The following is a 12,925-nucleotide window of genomic DNA, read 5'->3' on the forward strand; positions in this document are numbered from 1 at the left end:
GGGCAGAGGCAGCCAGGTCAGTTGTGAAGCTGGTATCCCTGTGATCCCAGCAGTCAGAGCCCGCAGAGCTCACAACCCAGCGCTGCCGGGCTCCACACAGCCCCGTGCCGGGGGTCCTCAAGGTGCCCGGCAGTCGGCTGCGGCAGGTACAGAGCAGGATGCTCGTAGGGCTGGTCCCAGTCTAGTTCCTAGACCCATGCAGGCAACGTGGAGTTTATAGTGACCAACCTCCTGACAGGAATCTTTACCTAACAGCTGATTTCTGCCTCCACTGTGAACGGGAATTTAGCTCCTGATTCAACAGGCAGTGTTTCAGTGTGACAGGGCTCTGCCAGAAAAATCTCTCGTGAGGCAGATACTGTCCTGAGTGAAGACTGAACCCTGCCATATCCCTGCTGGGAAGATTTCCATTCCCCCTGAAATCATACAGTTTGCCATTAGATATACCAATATTTTCACTTGGATCGGGGGAAAAGAGAAAAGAAAGCGTTGAACACGGTACTTCTTTAGTCCAACTGTATTTACAGCACAGAGCATCCTCCGAACTTTGTGTCTCTGAGCGCCGCAGGCACCGGGAGCACTCCCCTCCCTGGCCAGAAACCCGGCCCTGCTTCTCCATCCTCCCCCCAGACCCTCTCCCCGTGCCCCCCCTCCCCTCTCTCCTCGCCCCCACCCAGCCGCTGCTCCCCTGGGCGCCCGCACACGCGTCTGCCAAAATCTGCCGGGACCGGTCTCTGCTCCTGCTCCAGCCGATGCCGCCCGGGGCCGGGGCCGCTCCAGCTCTCGGCCCCCGCCTCCCCTCCGCCGGTCCCGCGTGGCTGAGCCGCGGGTGGGCCGGTGTCCCGGTGCAGTACCGGCAGCCGGCGGGCGGTGGCTCCCGAGCCGCGCTCACCGCCCCGCGCCCCCCGGGGGAGCCCGGCACCGGCGGGGCGGGGGGCAGCTCGTGCCAAAACCCCGTCCAGGAGCATCTCGTTAAACTCGCGGTGCCCGGAGTTACCGGCCGCTCGCCCAGCTCCGGCGGCAATAAACGCCCGCCAGGTCTCGACGGGAAAGGCCTCGGTGGCTTCCACGGGGCGGAATCCCCTCTTCGGTGCTAATCGGTGATAACACAAAGCTGAAGCTCCCAGCGGCACAAGCCTGGGACAGCGCAGCCCACCGCTGGCAGCCGCTGATCCCAAGGTGCTCCCCAGCACACAGCACAAATTGCAGCTCTGGCTGCACCAGAACATGCAGGGTTGGTCCAAGTGATGCCCTGGAGATGCATGTCACACACTTACTTAAATCTTCCAGTCCTTTCCTCCCCTCTGACAACACAGCCCCGGAATGATGGATGCTTCGAAGTCCCAGGCCAGACGGGTGACGCAGATCCTTCCCCCCGTGGGCGTGGGGGGATTTAACCCCACAGACACGCAGAGCTGCGACAGCCTAAACCAGCTGCTGACCCCCTGCTCCCCAGCCCAGCCTCTCCCCAGGCAAACCCCGGAATCTAGAAGACACTGTCAAATTTTGCATGTCTTTCCCAGCCCTTCCCGTTGCATCTCACACCTTGTGTGCTTTCACCATGTGACATTTCCACCAAATATTCACCCAACAGACAAAGCCCTGCCTGGCCTTGCTGGCAAACCCGGCACTGGTTTGTGCTGGTGGATGCAGTCGCTGCCTGATGCGTGGCTGGGCTCAGCCGAGATCCCTGCTCTGCCGAGTGCTGCATCTCCCCCCGCCCTCCCATCCCCAAGTAATTCATTCCCCACCGCCCCCCTCCCTGGGGCTGGGGGTCACGCAGCAGGGAGAGCCCTGCTGTGTATTGCATCCCAATTTGCTATGCATTTCCACACCATTTGCTTCCCTTTCTTTTTCCTGCACTAGAAAGATGCTTGCTACCCAGGGGTCCCAACTGCTCCAAGATGGTAACATAACAAAAAACATATACATACATGTATTTATTTATGGCATACACACAGTTTGAAGGAAAACTGCTGCCTCTTGAAATGCCTGGTCTGGGGATGGCATGTGCCCCTACAATTCCCGCACACAGCTACTGGGCCCGGACACGATGGGCTCTCTGGACATCCCATCCTGCAAGCTGCACAGCTCCATACCCAGCTGCACTCGGCTGCGGTGCCCAAATGATATGCAGATCTCTGTGCTTCAATTGGCTGATGCCTTGGTAAAACAACCACCATTTGCCCACAACAAACATGGCTACCATAGCCCAGCCGCTCCCCAGGCTGGCCCCAGCTCCATCCTTTGAAGCCAGCAATATTACGCGCACTCGGCACCCCCTCAGAAAACGCCGTCGCTATTAACCCAGGAAAGCCCTGAGCCCGCAGCCCTGGAAGGCAGCCCGGGGCACCCCTGCCAATGCTCCTTCTTCCTTCTGGGTCCAGGCACACAGACATGCCAAGCGCTGGAAACAGCCTCGGCCCTGACCCCCGCCCTGCGCCTCCCCAGCCAGGGCTCTTTGCTCCGCAAGCCCCCGGGGAGCGGCCATGTCCCTCGCCACTGGTACAAAGCCCGACAGGACGGGCTCTCGCTCCTGGCTGACGCCCGGCCCCGCCACGCTCGCTCCTGCAGCCTGCTCGACGTGCCTGCGCCGAACCCCTGACCCGCCACGCTCGCTCCTGCAGCCTGCTCGACGTGCCTGCGCCGAACCCCTGACCCGCCAGAAGCACCACTGGGGGCATCAGGAAGGTCTGGTCTTCAGGGGAGCACCTTCCCCTGACAGCAAACCTCCACCCCAGCGTGACAGCCCCCCGCTACCGACATAACGCAGGATAGGCAGCATTCCTGGGATATCTGGCATACTTGGGAAGAGCTACAAAATTATATTCCACCAGATTAGTTCAGGAGTCTGAGTCTCATTTTTAAGATGCCAAAGGTTTTCTCAGCGACTGCTGAGCTTATTGGCTCCGCTGTCACTTAGCTCTGCTGGAGCTGGGGAATGTGGCAGCCAAGCTATTTACTGCGTGTTCCCAAGTTTCTCCGGGAAGGTGAGGTCTCTGTCAGGGATGGAGAATGCTGAATTCAGCCCAAAGGCACTCACAGGTGGAGCTGCAGCTTCGGCAGCAGCAGGCAGGCATCTCCTCCTGCACCTCCCCGGGGAGCTCTGCCCCAGCCAGCAGCCAGAGCTGGTGCAGCCCCTGCGCAGCTCTGGCCAGCGATGCCCAGGGACGGTCCGCTCTGGCCGACTCAGCAGAAAGGGGACATCCCGCTGTGCCAGGATCCGTAACTCCCCCGGGTTTTTCCTTTGCAGCCCCGGCCCTCCTGGCCCTCGGTCCCGTCCCTGCCCTTCCCAGGGGAGCTGGAGGCAGCAGCAGAAGGCAGACGGGCAGGGGCAAAAGACAGCTGCGGACAATTTTTTTTCATCACTAAAACATCCTGAAATGCCAAAGAAAAAGCCGGACAACGCTGGGCCGACATCCCGGCACTGGGAAGGGGCAGGCAGCTATGCTTCCAGCAAGATCATTTTGCTATTGCTGAGCCTGAGAGCGAACTATCTGAATCACAATGCAAAAACTCACGAAATTTTAACATATAAACAAATGTAGGATTTTTTTATTCGCTTCCTGTTTTTGTAAATCTTCAAAGCCACGAGTTCAGGCTTTTTTACTGCTTAGAGTGATTTGTTTTCTTTCTTTTCTTTTTTCTTTTCTGAGAAAAAGTGAGATTTTTCATTTAACCACACGACTCCATTAAAGAAATCAAAAAATGGGAAACCAGTGATCAACCTGAGAAAGCTGCCACCCCCGAAGGGACGACAGACAGGGCTCGGTGCACTCCGAGGAAACACCCGCTCTGCCCCCAGCCATCACATGCAGCTCTTAAACTACGCAAAACAACCTGCAGCTCCGAACTGGGGAGAACTGGCAGAAAGCACGGAGCCCGCTGCAGCCCAGGTGCTGACCAGGACTGGCTCCCAATAAATCCCTGGGGATATAAAGGAGATTTCCAGTCCAAGGAGCAACACAGACCTTTTCCCCCCAACAGGCAAAGGGGACTCAGCTCCCCGTCGACATGGAGGCGTGAGCAGGGACGCGTGCGGCGCGCTGGGGCTGCGCAGCATTAAAGAAACCTGGGGTATTGCTGGAAACGAACTGCTCGGGGCTGGCCACGAGGGGTCAGGGACAAAGCTGCTGGCACAGCCCTGTGCCAGGCACCAGCCTCCCGAACGCTGCACACACTCAGACCCAAAGAGACCCGAACGCCAAGGGCTGCTCCCGCTTCCCATCCCTGGCCTCTCGGGCTCAGCGAGCGGCCAACAGAGCACCTCCGCGCACACCAGCCCTTTCTTCTTCACTGCGGGAAGGAAGAGAACAGCTATTCTGTTCCTGCATCCTCGCGAGGAGCTCAGGAACACCAGCACCAAGGGTCGGCTGGGAGATGAGCCCACCCAGCGTTACCCGAATCGGGGCTCATTTCCCGGCAGTGTTCATCTCAGCGCCGGTGAGCCAGATCCCGGCGGCTGGGCGAGCCCCACGCGTGCCTCGCCCCCGGCGCTCAGCACGGCCGGTCACTTGAGCTGCACACACACCGTGAATGCCGTATTGTGCGCGCACACAGCTCATGCGCGCGGGAATGGAAAGCCGCACACGTTTTTTTACTAAAATTTAAGACGTGCTGCACACAAAGAGCAGAGCTGATGAAAGGTAAATTAAAGAAAGAAGGAGTGCAGTGCTGGGTTGCATTTCTGTGTCACCTTTGGTTAAAAAAATGCTTCTAACAGTTCTCCTGGTCAGCAAACCACCACGGCAATTGTAAAAAGAAAACAATAAAGCGTGATAGCGCTCGACCTAGGATAATTACCCGGTATTGACCCAGCACCCCAGGCACATCCACTGCCCTATAGACCCTGAGCCAGCCCCGCTCTGTTAACGAAGCAGCTACTTTCCCCTTCCATCATGCAGGGGCTCCCCAGCAGCGACGCTATCGCCTGCAGCGAGGGCAGTCCAACGCACCAGCCTGGAGCTCAAAACGCTTTTCTAAATTCAGCATCGCTTACCGGAGACGGCACCGCCCGGGGTTTGCGTGAGGCCGCGCGCGCAGGACACCCCATCGCCCGTCCTGATCCCGCTCAGTCCCTGCGCACCGCGGGCACCCAGGCGCTGGGGCTACGGAAATTCATTTCCCTCTGGCTCCTGCACAGTTAATCGCAAGCTCCGGGCCCGCGGTTGTAAACTCCCTGAGGTGCTGACTCATCTTCTTCCATGCCTGTAAAGCACCATATTTCATTGCTCCACGCCCACAGCGCACAACCGCGGTGTAGTAGCTCCTCACGCCGCCTTGCACGCCCCGTTGGCGTGCGGTGCCGCGGCGTGGTCGTTACCGCGGCACGTTCGTTAGCGCGGCTCGGCGGCGGGGGAAGGATTGTGGGCCAGGCCGTACCTGGCTCCGAGCCTGCGAGCCGACGCCGCGAGGTGGTTTTTAACACAACCGCTACCCTCCGAGGAAACACGCTTTATTCCTTTATAATCAACTATTTCAGAACCAAAAATGTGCCGCTGCCGCCTGCTCCGGCCCGGCAAGGAACGGCGGGGGCTGCGGGGGAGCCGTGCCCCCGGCCCCGGGCTGCGCTCCCGCCGCCGCTTTGTCCCCGGGGGGGGAACCTCGGCTGCCCGAGCAGGGCAGCGCGGCCAGGGCGCGGAGCGGGCAGCGAGCCCCGGCAGGGCCGGGCTGGGGAGCCCCCACCTCGCCGCCGAGCCCCCCACCCCTATGCGAGCCCCCCACCCCTATGCCGAGCCCCCCACCGCGCTGCCCGGGCCGGCACCGCGCCCAGGGGAACAAAGCACCGGGCCGGGCCGTCCCCATTGTCCCCGCTCCGGCCGGGCAGCGGCCGCCCCCCGCGCGGGCAGGAAGGGGAGGGGTCGCGCGCAGACAATGCCTCCCCCCAACCCCCCTGCCGGCACGCCCCGCCCTCCGATCCCCATTGGCCGGTGGGGAATTTGGGGAGCCCCCCCCCTCTCTCTCGCGAGCTCCCCCCCCCCCCGCCGGGGGCGCGCGCGCCGCATTGTGCCGCGGGGCGCGCGGGGATGGGGGGGCGGGGGCGCGCGCGGCCGCCGTCGGGGGCGCGCCCGGGGGCTCCCCTTGTGTGTGCGTGTGCGTGTGCGTGCGTGCGGGGCCGGGGCCATGGAGGAGCTGAGCAGCGTGGGAGAGCAGGTCTTCGCCGCCGAGTGCATCCTCAGCAAGCGGCTCCGCAAGGTGGGACCCGCCGCCCCCGCCGCCCCCCGCCGCCCCCCGCCGCCGCTAACGCGCCTCTCCCCGTCTCTCTCCGCAGGGCAAGCTGGAGTACCTGGTCAAGTGGCGAGGCTGGTCCTCCAAGTGAGCGGGGCTGCGCGGTGCGGGGCTACGCGGTGCGGGGCGCGGGGCGCGGACGCGGGGGTGCCGCCCGCCCGGCCGCTTTTGTTCGGGTCGCGCCGTTCCTTTTGTTTACAAATAAGCGCGGCCGCGGCCCGGCCCTCCCCGCCGCCGCGTGGGGCTCCGCTCCCCCCTCCCCGGGCCGGGCCCGACCCCCCCGGCGGGCAGGCACCGGCCCCGCGCCCCCCGCCCGCCTGCTGAAACCGGAGCTCCCCCCGGATGCGCGGGGCTCGCCTCGCCCCGCGGCGGTGTGGCCGCCCCCTCCCCGATCTGCCTCCCCCAGCCCGTCTCCCCTGCCCGCCCCGCGGGGACGGGGATGCCCCGGTCCCCGCGGGGCCCGGCGCCGGGTGCTCGGTCCGTTTGTCCTCGGATGAACTCCCCGGTGCTGGGCCGGTAACGGGGGCGGTGGGGAGCACCGGCCCCCCGCTCTCTCCCAGTCCGCATCTTCTGTTGCAGGCACAACAGCTGGGAGCCCGAGGAGAACATCCTTGATCCAAGACTCCTCCTTGCTTTCCAAAAGAAGTGAGCAAACTATAAATATTTCTAAGCAAACGATAAAGTCAATTAACTTCTAATTGGCTGCGCGTGCGGTGGAAGTTGTGGAAACAACAGACTGACGCTCGCCGTGCCTTTTGTGGTACAGCCCTTTTGTTCATCTCCTGAAATCACAGTTCAGGTCCACCTAGGACATCTCTCCCCAGGCTGGGTAAACATGAAGAATTTATGGCCTGGTGCACAATCTGGTTCTGCGCTGGCTGTACAATGGCAGCGCAGCAGCACCCAGCAGGGACCTCTGGCTCTCGTTCCCCGTTCAGCGGTCAGGGCCTCGCTGTGCTTGGGGGGTGACTGCAGGCCCCGGTGGGGAGACGGCGCCTGGCACTGCAGAAACGGTGGGCTTGGAAGGCACCAAAATGTACTTCTGGAGGGCACAGCCATGAGAGGGGCGAGGATGTAACGGGTGGGAGAAAATGGTGTCCTCTGTCAGGGCCGGGGCTACTGCCCAGAGCCGAGCTGGGAACGGCAATTGTTCTGCAGCTATTATGGACCAGGAATCACACACGGAGGTAAAAAAGTAGCCAGCTGGCTACGGTAAGCACAGCGCTGCCAAATATTTTGGCTCCATATTAATAAAAATCATTAAAGTTTATGATAGGATTTAATTATAACTCGTTTCTGGATCCATTTTTTCAAGAATGGAATCTGGTGGTTAATGCAGACAGCACGATGTTTAATTAGCCATATGTATTACAGCTTAACACAGTCCTTTTTAAACAGAGAACTATAGTATAGTGATCCGAAAACATTCCCTGTACGATCACCTCAGGCTTTGTCTGGCCACCACGGCCAGACCAGGAGGTGCAGGAGAGGTGAAATGAGCCCAGTGAAGGAGAACTTGCAGAGTTTCCAGGGAATGCGTTTGCTTGTCCCCCACATGGAGGCTGTACTGCTTCTCGCTGTGAGCAGAGGAGCAGCTCAGCCCTGCAAGTGTGTAAGTAAGGCCAGGCTTAGCAGAGACGGGGCAGAGGCTTCTGTTTGCCTGATCCCGTTGTACCAGAAAACTGCAAATCTCACCATGAATTGGAAGAGCCACTGACTCGGGATGAGTAACGCCGTGCGGTCCATTGCTGACCGCTGGAAGCTTCCTGCTGTGGGGATGTTATTGTAGCGGACAGGGATGCAGATAGGGATGGTCTCCCGTCACTGCCCGGCCCGCCTCGGTTCCCCCGTGCGCAAGCAGAGCAGGGAGCTGCTCTCAGGGGCGGCGTTACAAAGCTCGATGCCTCCCTTTGGGAGGCCTGTGACTGGCACCAGTGGGACAAAGGGACCAGGACTGGGGTAACCAGCGGGAAGGTCCTGCTTGGCAAAGGATTTTGGCTCTGTGAGCAGTTTGATAAATATATTTCAGCCATCCATGCAGTTCAATGCCATGCTGTATGCAAGAGATTTTCTCTTTCCTTTCACCTCTCCTCCAGTAAATCAGGGCCAATGCCTGCTGCTGAGCCAGCTGGGTACCCCGTGTCCGGACAGCTGTCTGTGTTCTAAGGCTACAATTTTTATAACCCTTTCCTCACTTTGTAGTTCTTTTTCTTGCATTGCGTCACGTTCATGGCCCGAGTCTTCCAGCAACCTGTGCCGGTCCCGCAGGGTGAATGGTCCGGGTGCCATGCGGGGGAGGTTGAACTGCACAAGTCCCCGCATTTCCGTACGGTTCTTGGGGCTCTTTGACTGCACTTGAGTGTGGTGTGCCCGTAACAGCCTGAGTTCAAGCAAGCGATGTGCTGGGAGCCTGTAAGATCGTCACATGTCGGTAGGGGTTAAGGACACCTCCCAGCCGCTGCTTAGGTGCAGCATCCCGGGCAAGGGGTTTTTTTAACGACAGAAGAAAGGGAGGAACCAGGGTGTTGTTGGATATGTTTTTTTTCTTCCCTGCAAACATTGTCCTTAACTGTTGTTTTTTCAGGGAACATGAGAAAGAGGTGCAGAATCGGAAGAGGGGGAAGCGGCCCAGGGGCAGGCCCAGGAAACACGTGGTGAGTCCTGGTGGCGGTGGAAATCCACGGCCATGACGGCGCTGGAAGGGCTCTGGCCTTGGAAGGCACCAGCGAGTGTCTGTCCGCAGCGCAGGGTGCGGTGGATGCTCAGCCTCCAGAGGGTGGTGAGGCCACAGCGATGCCTGCAGACCCCGGGTGAGGGGCTTTGAAGATTGCAGAGATGGGTGGGTCGATGAGGGTGCCTGCGAGGAGGATGTCTCTTCATCGCTGTCATGGCGATGGTGTAAAAGGAGACAGAAGAATTGCCCGGCACCAGGCTCCTGCCTGGTATTTAAGCCTGGTCGGTTTTGTACTGTACGCTCCCTAACTCATTTTATGGTAGAGGACGAGCGGCTCAGCTAACACGGGGAAAGAACCTGTGTCTGAGGCACCTGGCCAAGCAACACTGAAGGATTTGCAATGCCCATAACGGTTCTTTGGTAATGTGTGTTAACTCTTTCCCCGTCTCTTCATTGCTTCGCAGGAACCAGAGATGCCTGCAAAAACTAAGTCAAGTAGCTCCTCTTCCTCCACATCCTCCTCTTCCTCCTCCTCTGATGAAGAGGATGAAAGTGACCTGGAAGCAAAGAGAGGTCCCCGCAGCAGAGAGACTCACCCAGTACCACAGAAGAAAGCTCAGATCCTGGTGGCGAAGCCCGAAATGAAAGACACTTCCAGGAAGAAGCGTGGGCGGAAACCTCTTCCCCCGGAGCAGAAAGCGGCTCGAAGGACTGTGAACCTGACAAAGGTGCTGAAAACGTCCCGGAAGGAGGTGGGCGGCAGTGCCAAGCTGATGGGGAAGCTGCAGCCCCAGCACAGCACGCAGGGCTCGGGCATGGCCGTGCTGAAGGACCCGCCAGGCGCCTTGGCTGGGCTCGGCTCCGGGGGTTCGTCTGCAGAAAACCTGCCCAACATGATGAAGAGCGGCTCCGCCAGCCCAAACCGGGCCATCAGCTGGCAGAGCTCCATCGTGCACTACATGAACAGGATGTCCCAAAGCCAGAACTCAGCAGAGACCTCGCCCCTGGGCAGGCTGGCGCTGAAGTCCCAGGCATCCAGTAAGAGCGGCTTAGGGCTGGACTTAAAAATGAGGAACCAGAAAGGATCTGGGGAGGTTGGGCTGAGTCTGCAGGGACCGAAGACTGCCAAGGCTCCTAGCAGCGGTGCTGGAGGGGACCAGAAATCAGGGTTTGCTGCAGGAGGCCAAATGCTGCACAACGGCAGCAAGATGCCAGCGAGCTCGTCTGGGGCTGGCAGCCAGCCGGCCTCCAGTCAGGAGCTGAACCTCCAAGCTCTAAACCTTCAGAGCGTCAAAAACGGGCCGAGCGCGGCCAGCGGGAGCAGCCTCCCTCGCCACCTTTGCAGCGCCCTAGCCAAAGGCTCCGGCGGTGCCGCGGCGGTGAGCGCGGGTGCCACCGGCGTGAAGGGCGGCACCACGGGTGCCGGGTTGAATGCTGCCAGCGCCGGCACGCTCTCGGGGGGGAACGGCGGCAAAAGCGAGAAGCAGGCGCACCGGGCAGGCGACAGAGACTTGGCCAAAAGCGGCACAGCCGGCACGCAGGAGGGGCATGCGGCCGCGGAGAACCGCAAGCCGGCCGCCCTTTCCGAAATGAGCACAGGCGAAGAGACCAGCTCGGATTCAGACCGGGATTCGGCTTCCTTCCCAGGCGTGGGTCAGAACATGTCTGTCTCTATCCAGACCAGCCAGGACTGGAAACCCACCCGCAGCCTGATCGAGCACGTCTTTGTCACCGACGTCACCGCTAACCTGATCACAGTGACGGTCAAAGAGTCCCCCACCAGCGTTGGGTTTTTCAACCTACGGCAATACTGAGCCCAGGAGCATGAGAGGAGGGAGAGGGTCCTTCAGCCTCTCTCAGCTTTGCCCAGCTCTTCCATCAGGTTTTTCTTTCTTCACATGAACGCGGAGACCTCGTGAGACCTGCTGGGACTCGTGTCCAGAGAGGCTTGAGAAAGACACGGTGAAACCTGCTCAGAACTGCCAGCGGGTCAATGGATCCCTCCCAGCTTCTCTCCATCCTCTCCGGAGCAGTGCCCCGAGCAGAGGCGGCTGATGCCGTTCTCCGGGAGCAGGGGCACCGGTGCTGCCGGGGGTGGCAGGCTGGCAAGTTCTGAGCCAGGCTTCACTGTACGCGGGTTTCTTTGCTTTACAGCTTGAAACAGCAGATGACGAGGTCTGCAGCTCTCTGGCAGCAGGGAGAGGGTGTGGAGATGCGATGGGCCAGGCTTATACTCGGGAGAGGAAAGGAGATCCTTTTCTTTCCTCTCGGCTCCCCATGAATCTGCCTGTGAGCCGTGGGGAGTTGCAAATCAATCCAAATGAGACAGCCGCTGCTCCCAGCCCTCGGGGGCTGCTGGGGGCGGCTGTACACGGGGGTTTTTCAGGGTACACTCAGCCCAGCCACCCCCCTGGGCAAGGTCACTTCCAATGATAGTGAAGTCCACGATGTTTCTGTCGTGGTTTCCAGCTGATAGGGAAATATTGTTTACATTTTTTATTAAGAAAAAATCATGTTTTTTGAGGGAGCGGAATAAACCCAGTCTAGGGAAGATTGAATCCTGGATGCCACTGACGATACGGGCGTCAAAGGTGCCTCTTTCAAAGTAAGGGGCGGCTGGCAGTGGGCGTCTCCTTGCTGTCCGGGACGGGTCCTGCCTTGGGAGCCAGCGAGACCTGCTGGCTTCTTTGCAGTGACTTGACTTTCAGAGGAAAGCGAAGCCTGAATTGCTGTGCAGCCCAGGGAGCCCTAGCACTCCTCTGCCTCTCCCAGCATCGCCAGCATCTCCCCGTCCCGTTCAGCAGTTTCCAGGCTCTCATAGGGACCGAGCTGGGGAATATTTTTTAAGTCTTGCAGAACATGCGGACCCTTCCAGCAGCAGGTAGGTTGGTACTCGGACTGCCAGGTGTCTGTGAGGTTGGTGCTGCAGTTCAGCTAAAAAACAGCCCCCGGGCAGAGCCGGGGGTGAGTGAGCCCTCCCTGCTGGGAGCCCAGCCAGACCCAGCCTTGGATGCTCGCTGGGTTTGACTGGCGCTGATCACCCACATTTTTCTCCAGCCGGAGGGCTCAGAAGCTGGTTGAGGACAACACCTGCGCGGATGGTCTGGAGCGGTGGGAAAGGGAAGGAGAGGAGAGGGAGAAGGGGCAGGGCCAGGCAGCGGCAGCGGGTGCCTCACGCCACTGTTCCCCGAGGAGCCGGAGGGCCTGCGGCAGCCGCTCGCCTTCATCTTGCCATCCTGCGCCAGCAGCCAGGGTGTTCATTTTGGCTTGTAATTGCAACCAATAATGGCTTTTTTATGGAGGTCTTTTTCCCTACGATAGATTACTCTTGCAAGCCAAAATTAGCAGCAGTAGTTCAGGCAGAGTTTAGTAGCATTCGAGGTCATTTTAGTTCTGTTAATGCTGAACTCCTTTCTCGGAGGAGGTAAGAAGTCTGCAGTCCGCCAGGTCTTGGTGCGTGGTTAGGAGGTGCCTCCCGAGGGCTGTCCTGCCAGCGTCTTCGGGGTGGCTGCTGGCAGCAAGTCGGGGGCCACCGCTTGCTAGGTGACTGACCTGGCACCAGGACGGGCGTCTTTGCCACAGTCAGGGGCACTTGCAGTGTCATCACACACAGGAGTGCCGAGATAAATGGACCAAACTGGGGGTACAGATACTTCTGACCCCCCCTCCCCGACGCATCAGACCACTGCAGTCGCATTTGCTGCCACTGGCTGGCGGCAGTGCAATCCTCAGGTGACATGAAAAGCCAGCGCTGGCTGCATGTGCTGCCTGGTTGTTCAAGGGATGGATGGTCGTTCCCGAGCAGTGGCTGCAGCTTCTCCCAGGGCAGGCTCCAGAGATGCTCTCCTTTAGCTTTTGTATTTAATCCCCAGCCGTCCCGTTGGTTGTGGCTTTGAGTTTGTTGTGTTACAGAGCTGAGCAACAACGTCCTGCGTGAGCTGACAACGTGCCAGTGAGCCGGGGCAGGTGGAGGTGTGTTGCTGCCTCGCAGCAGGACCTGTGCAGGCTTCTCGGCCGGCTCCA

General features: G+C 59.9%; 1 protein-coding gene across 1 annotated transcript; it reads left to right on the top strand.

Moving 5' to 3' along the window:
- Positions 1-6,123: 6,123 nt before the first annotated feature.
- Positions 6,124-10,716, top strand: CBX2 (chromobox 2). Its single transcript, XM_075170077.1, has 5 exons — positions 6,124-6,195; positions 6,272-6,315; positions 6,808-6,873; positions 8,813-8,882; positions 9,367-10,716. Exons 1-5 carry the CDS (start codon positions 6,124-6,126, stop codon positions 10,714-10,716), a joined length of 1,602 nt encoding a protein of 533 aa, XP_075026178.1.
- The last annotated feature ends 2,209 nt before the right edge of the window (positions 10,717-12,925 follow it).

This window comes from Calonectris borealis, chromosome 20 (assembly GCF_964195595.1).
Source record: "Calonectris borealis chromosome 20, bCalBor7.hap1.2, whole genome shotgun sequence".
NCBI lineage: Eukaryota > Metazoa > Chordata > Aves > Procellariiformes > Procellariidae > Calonectris > Calonectris borealis.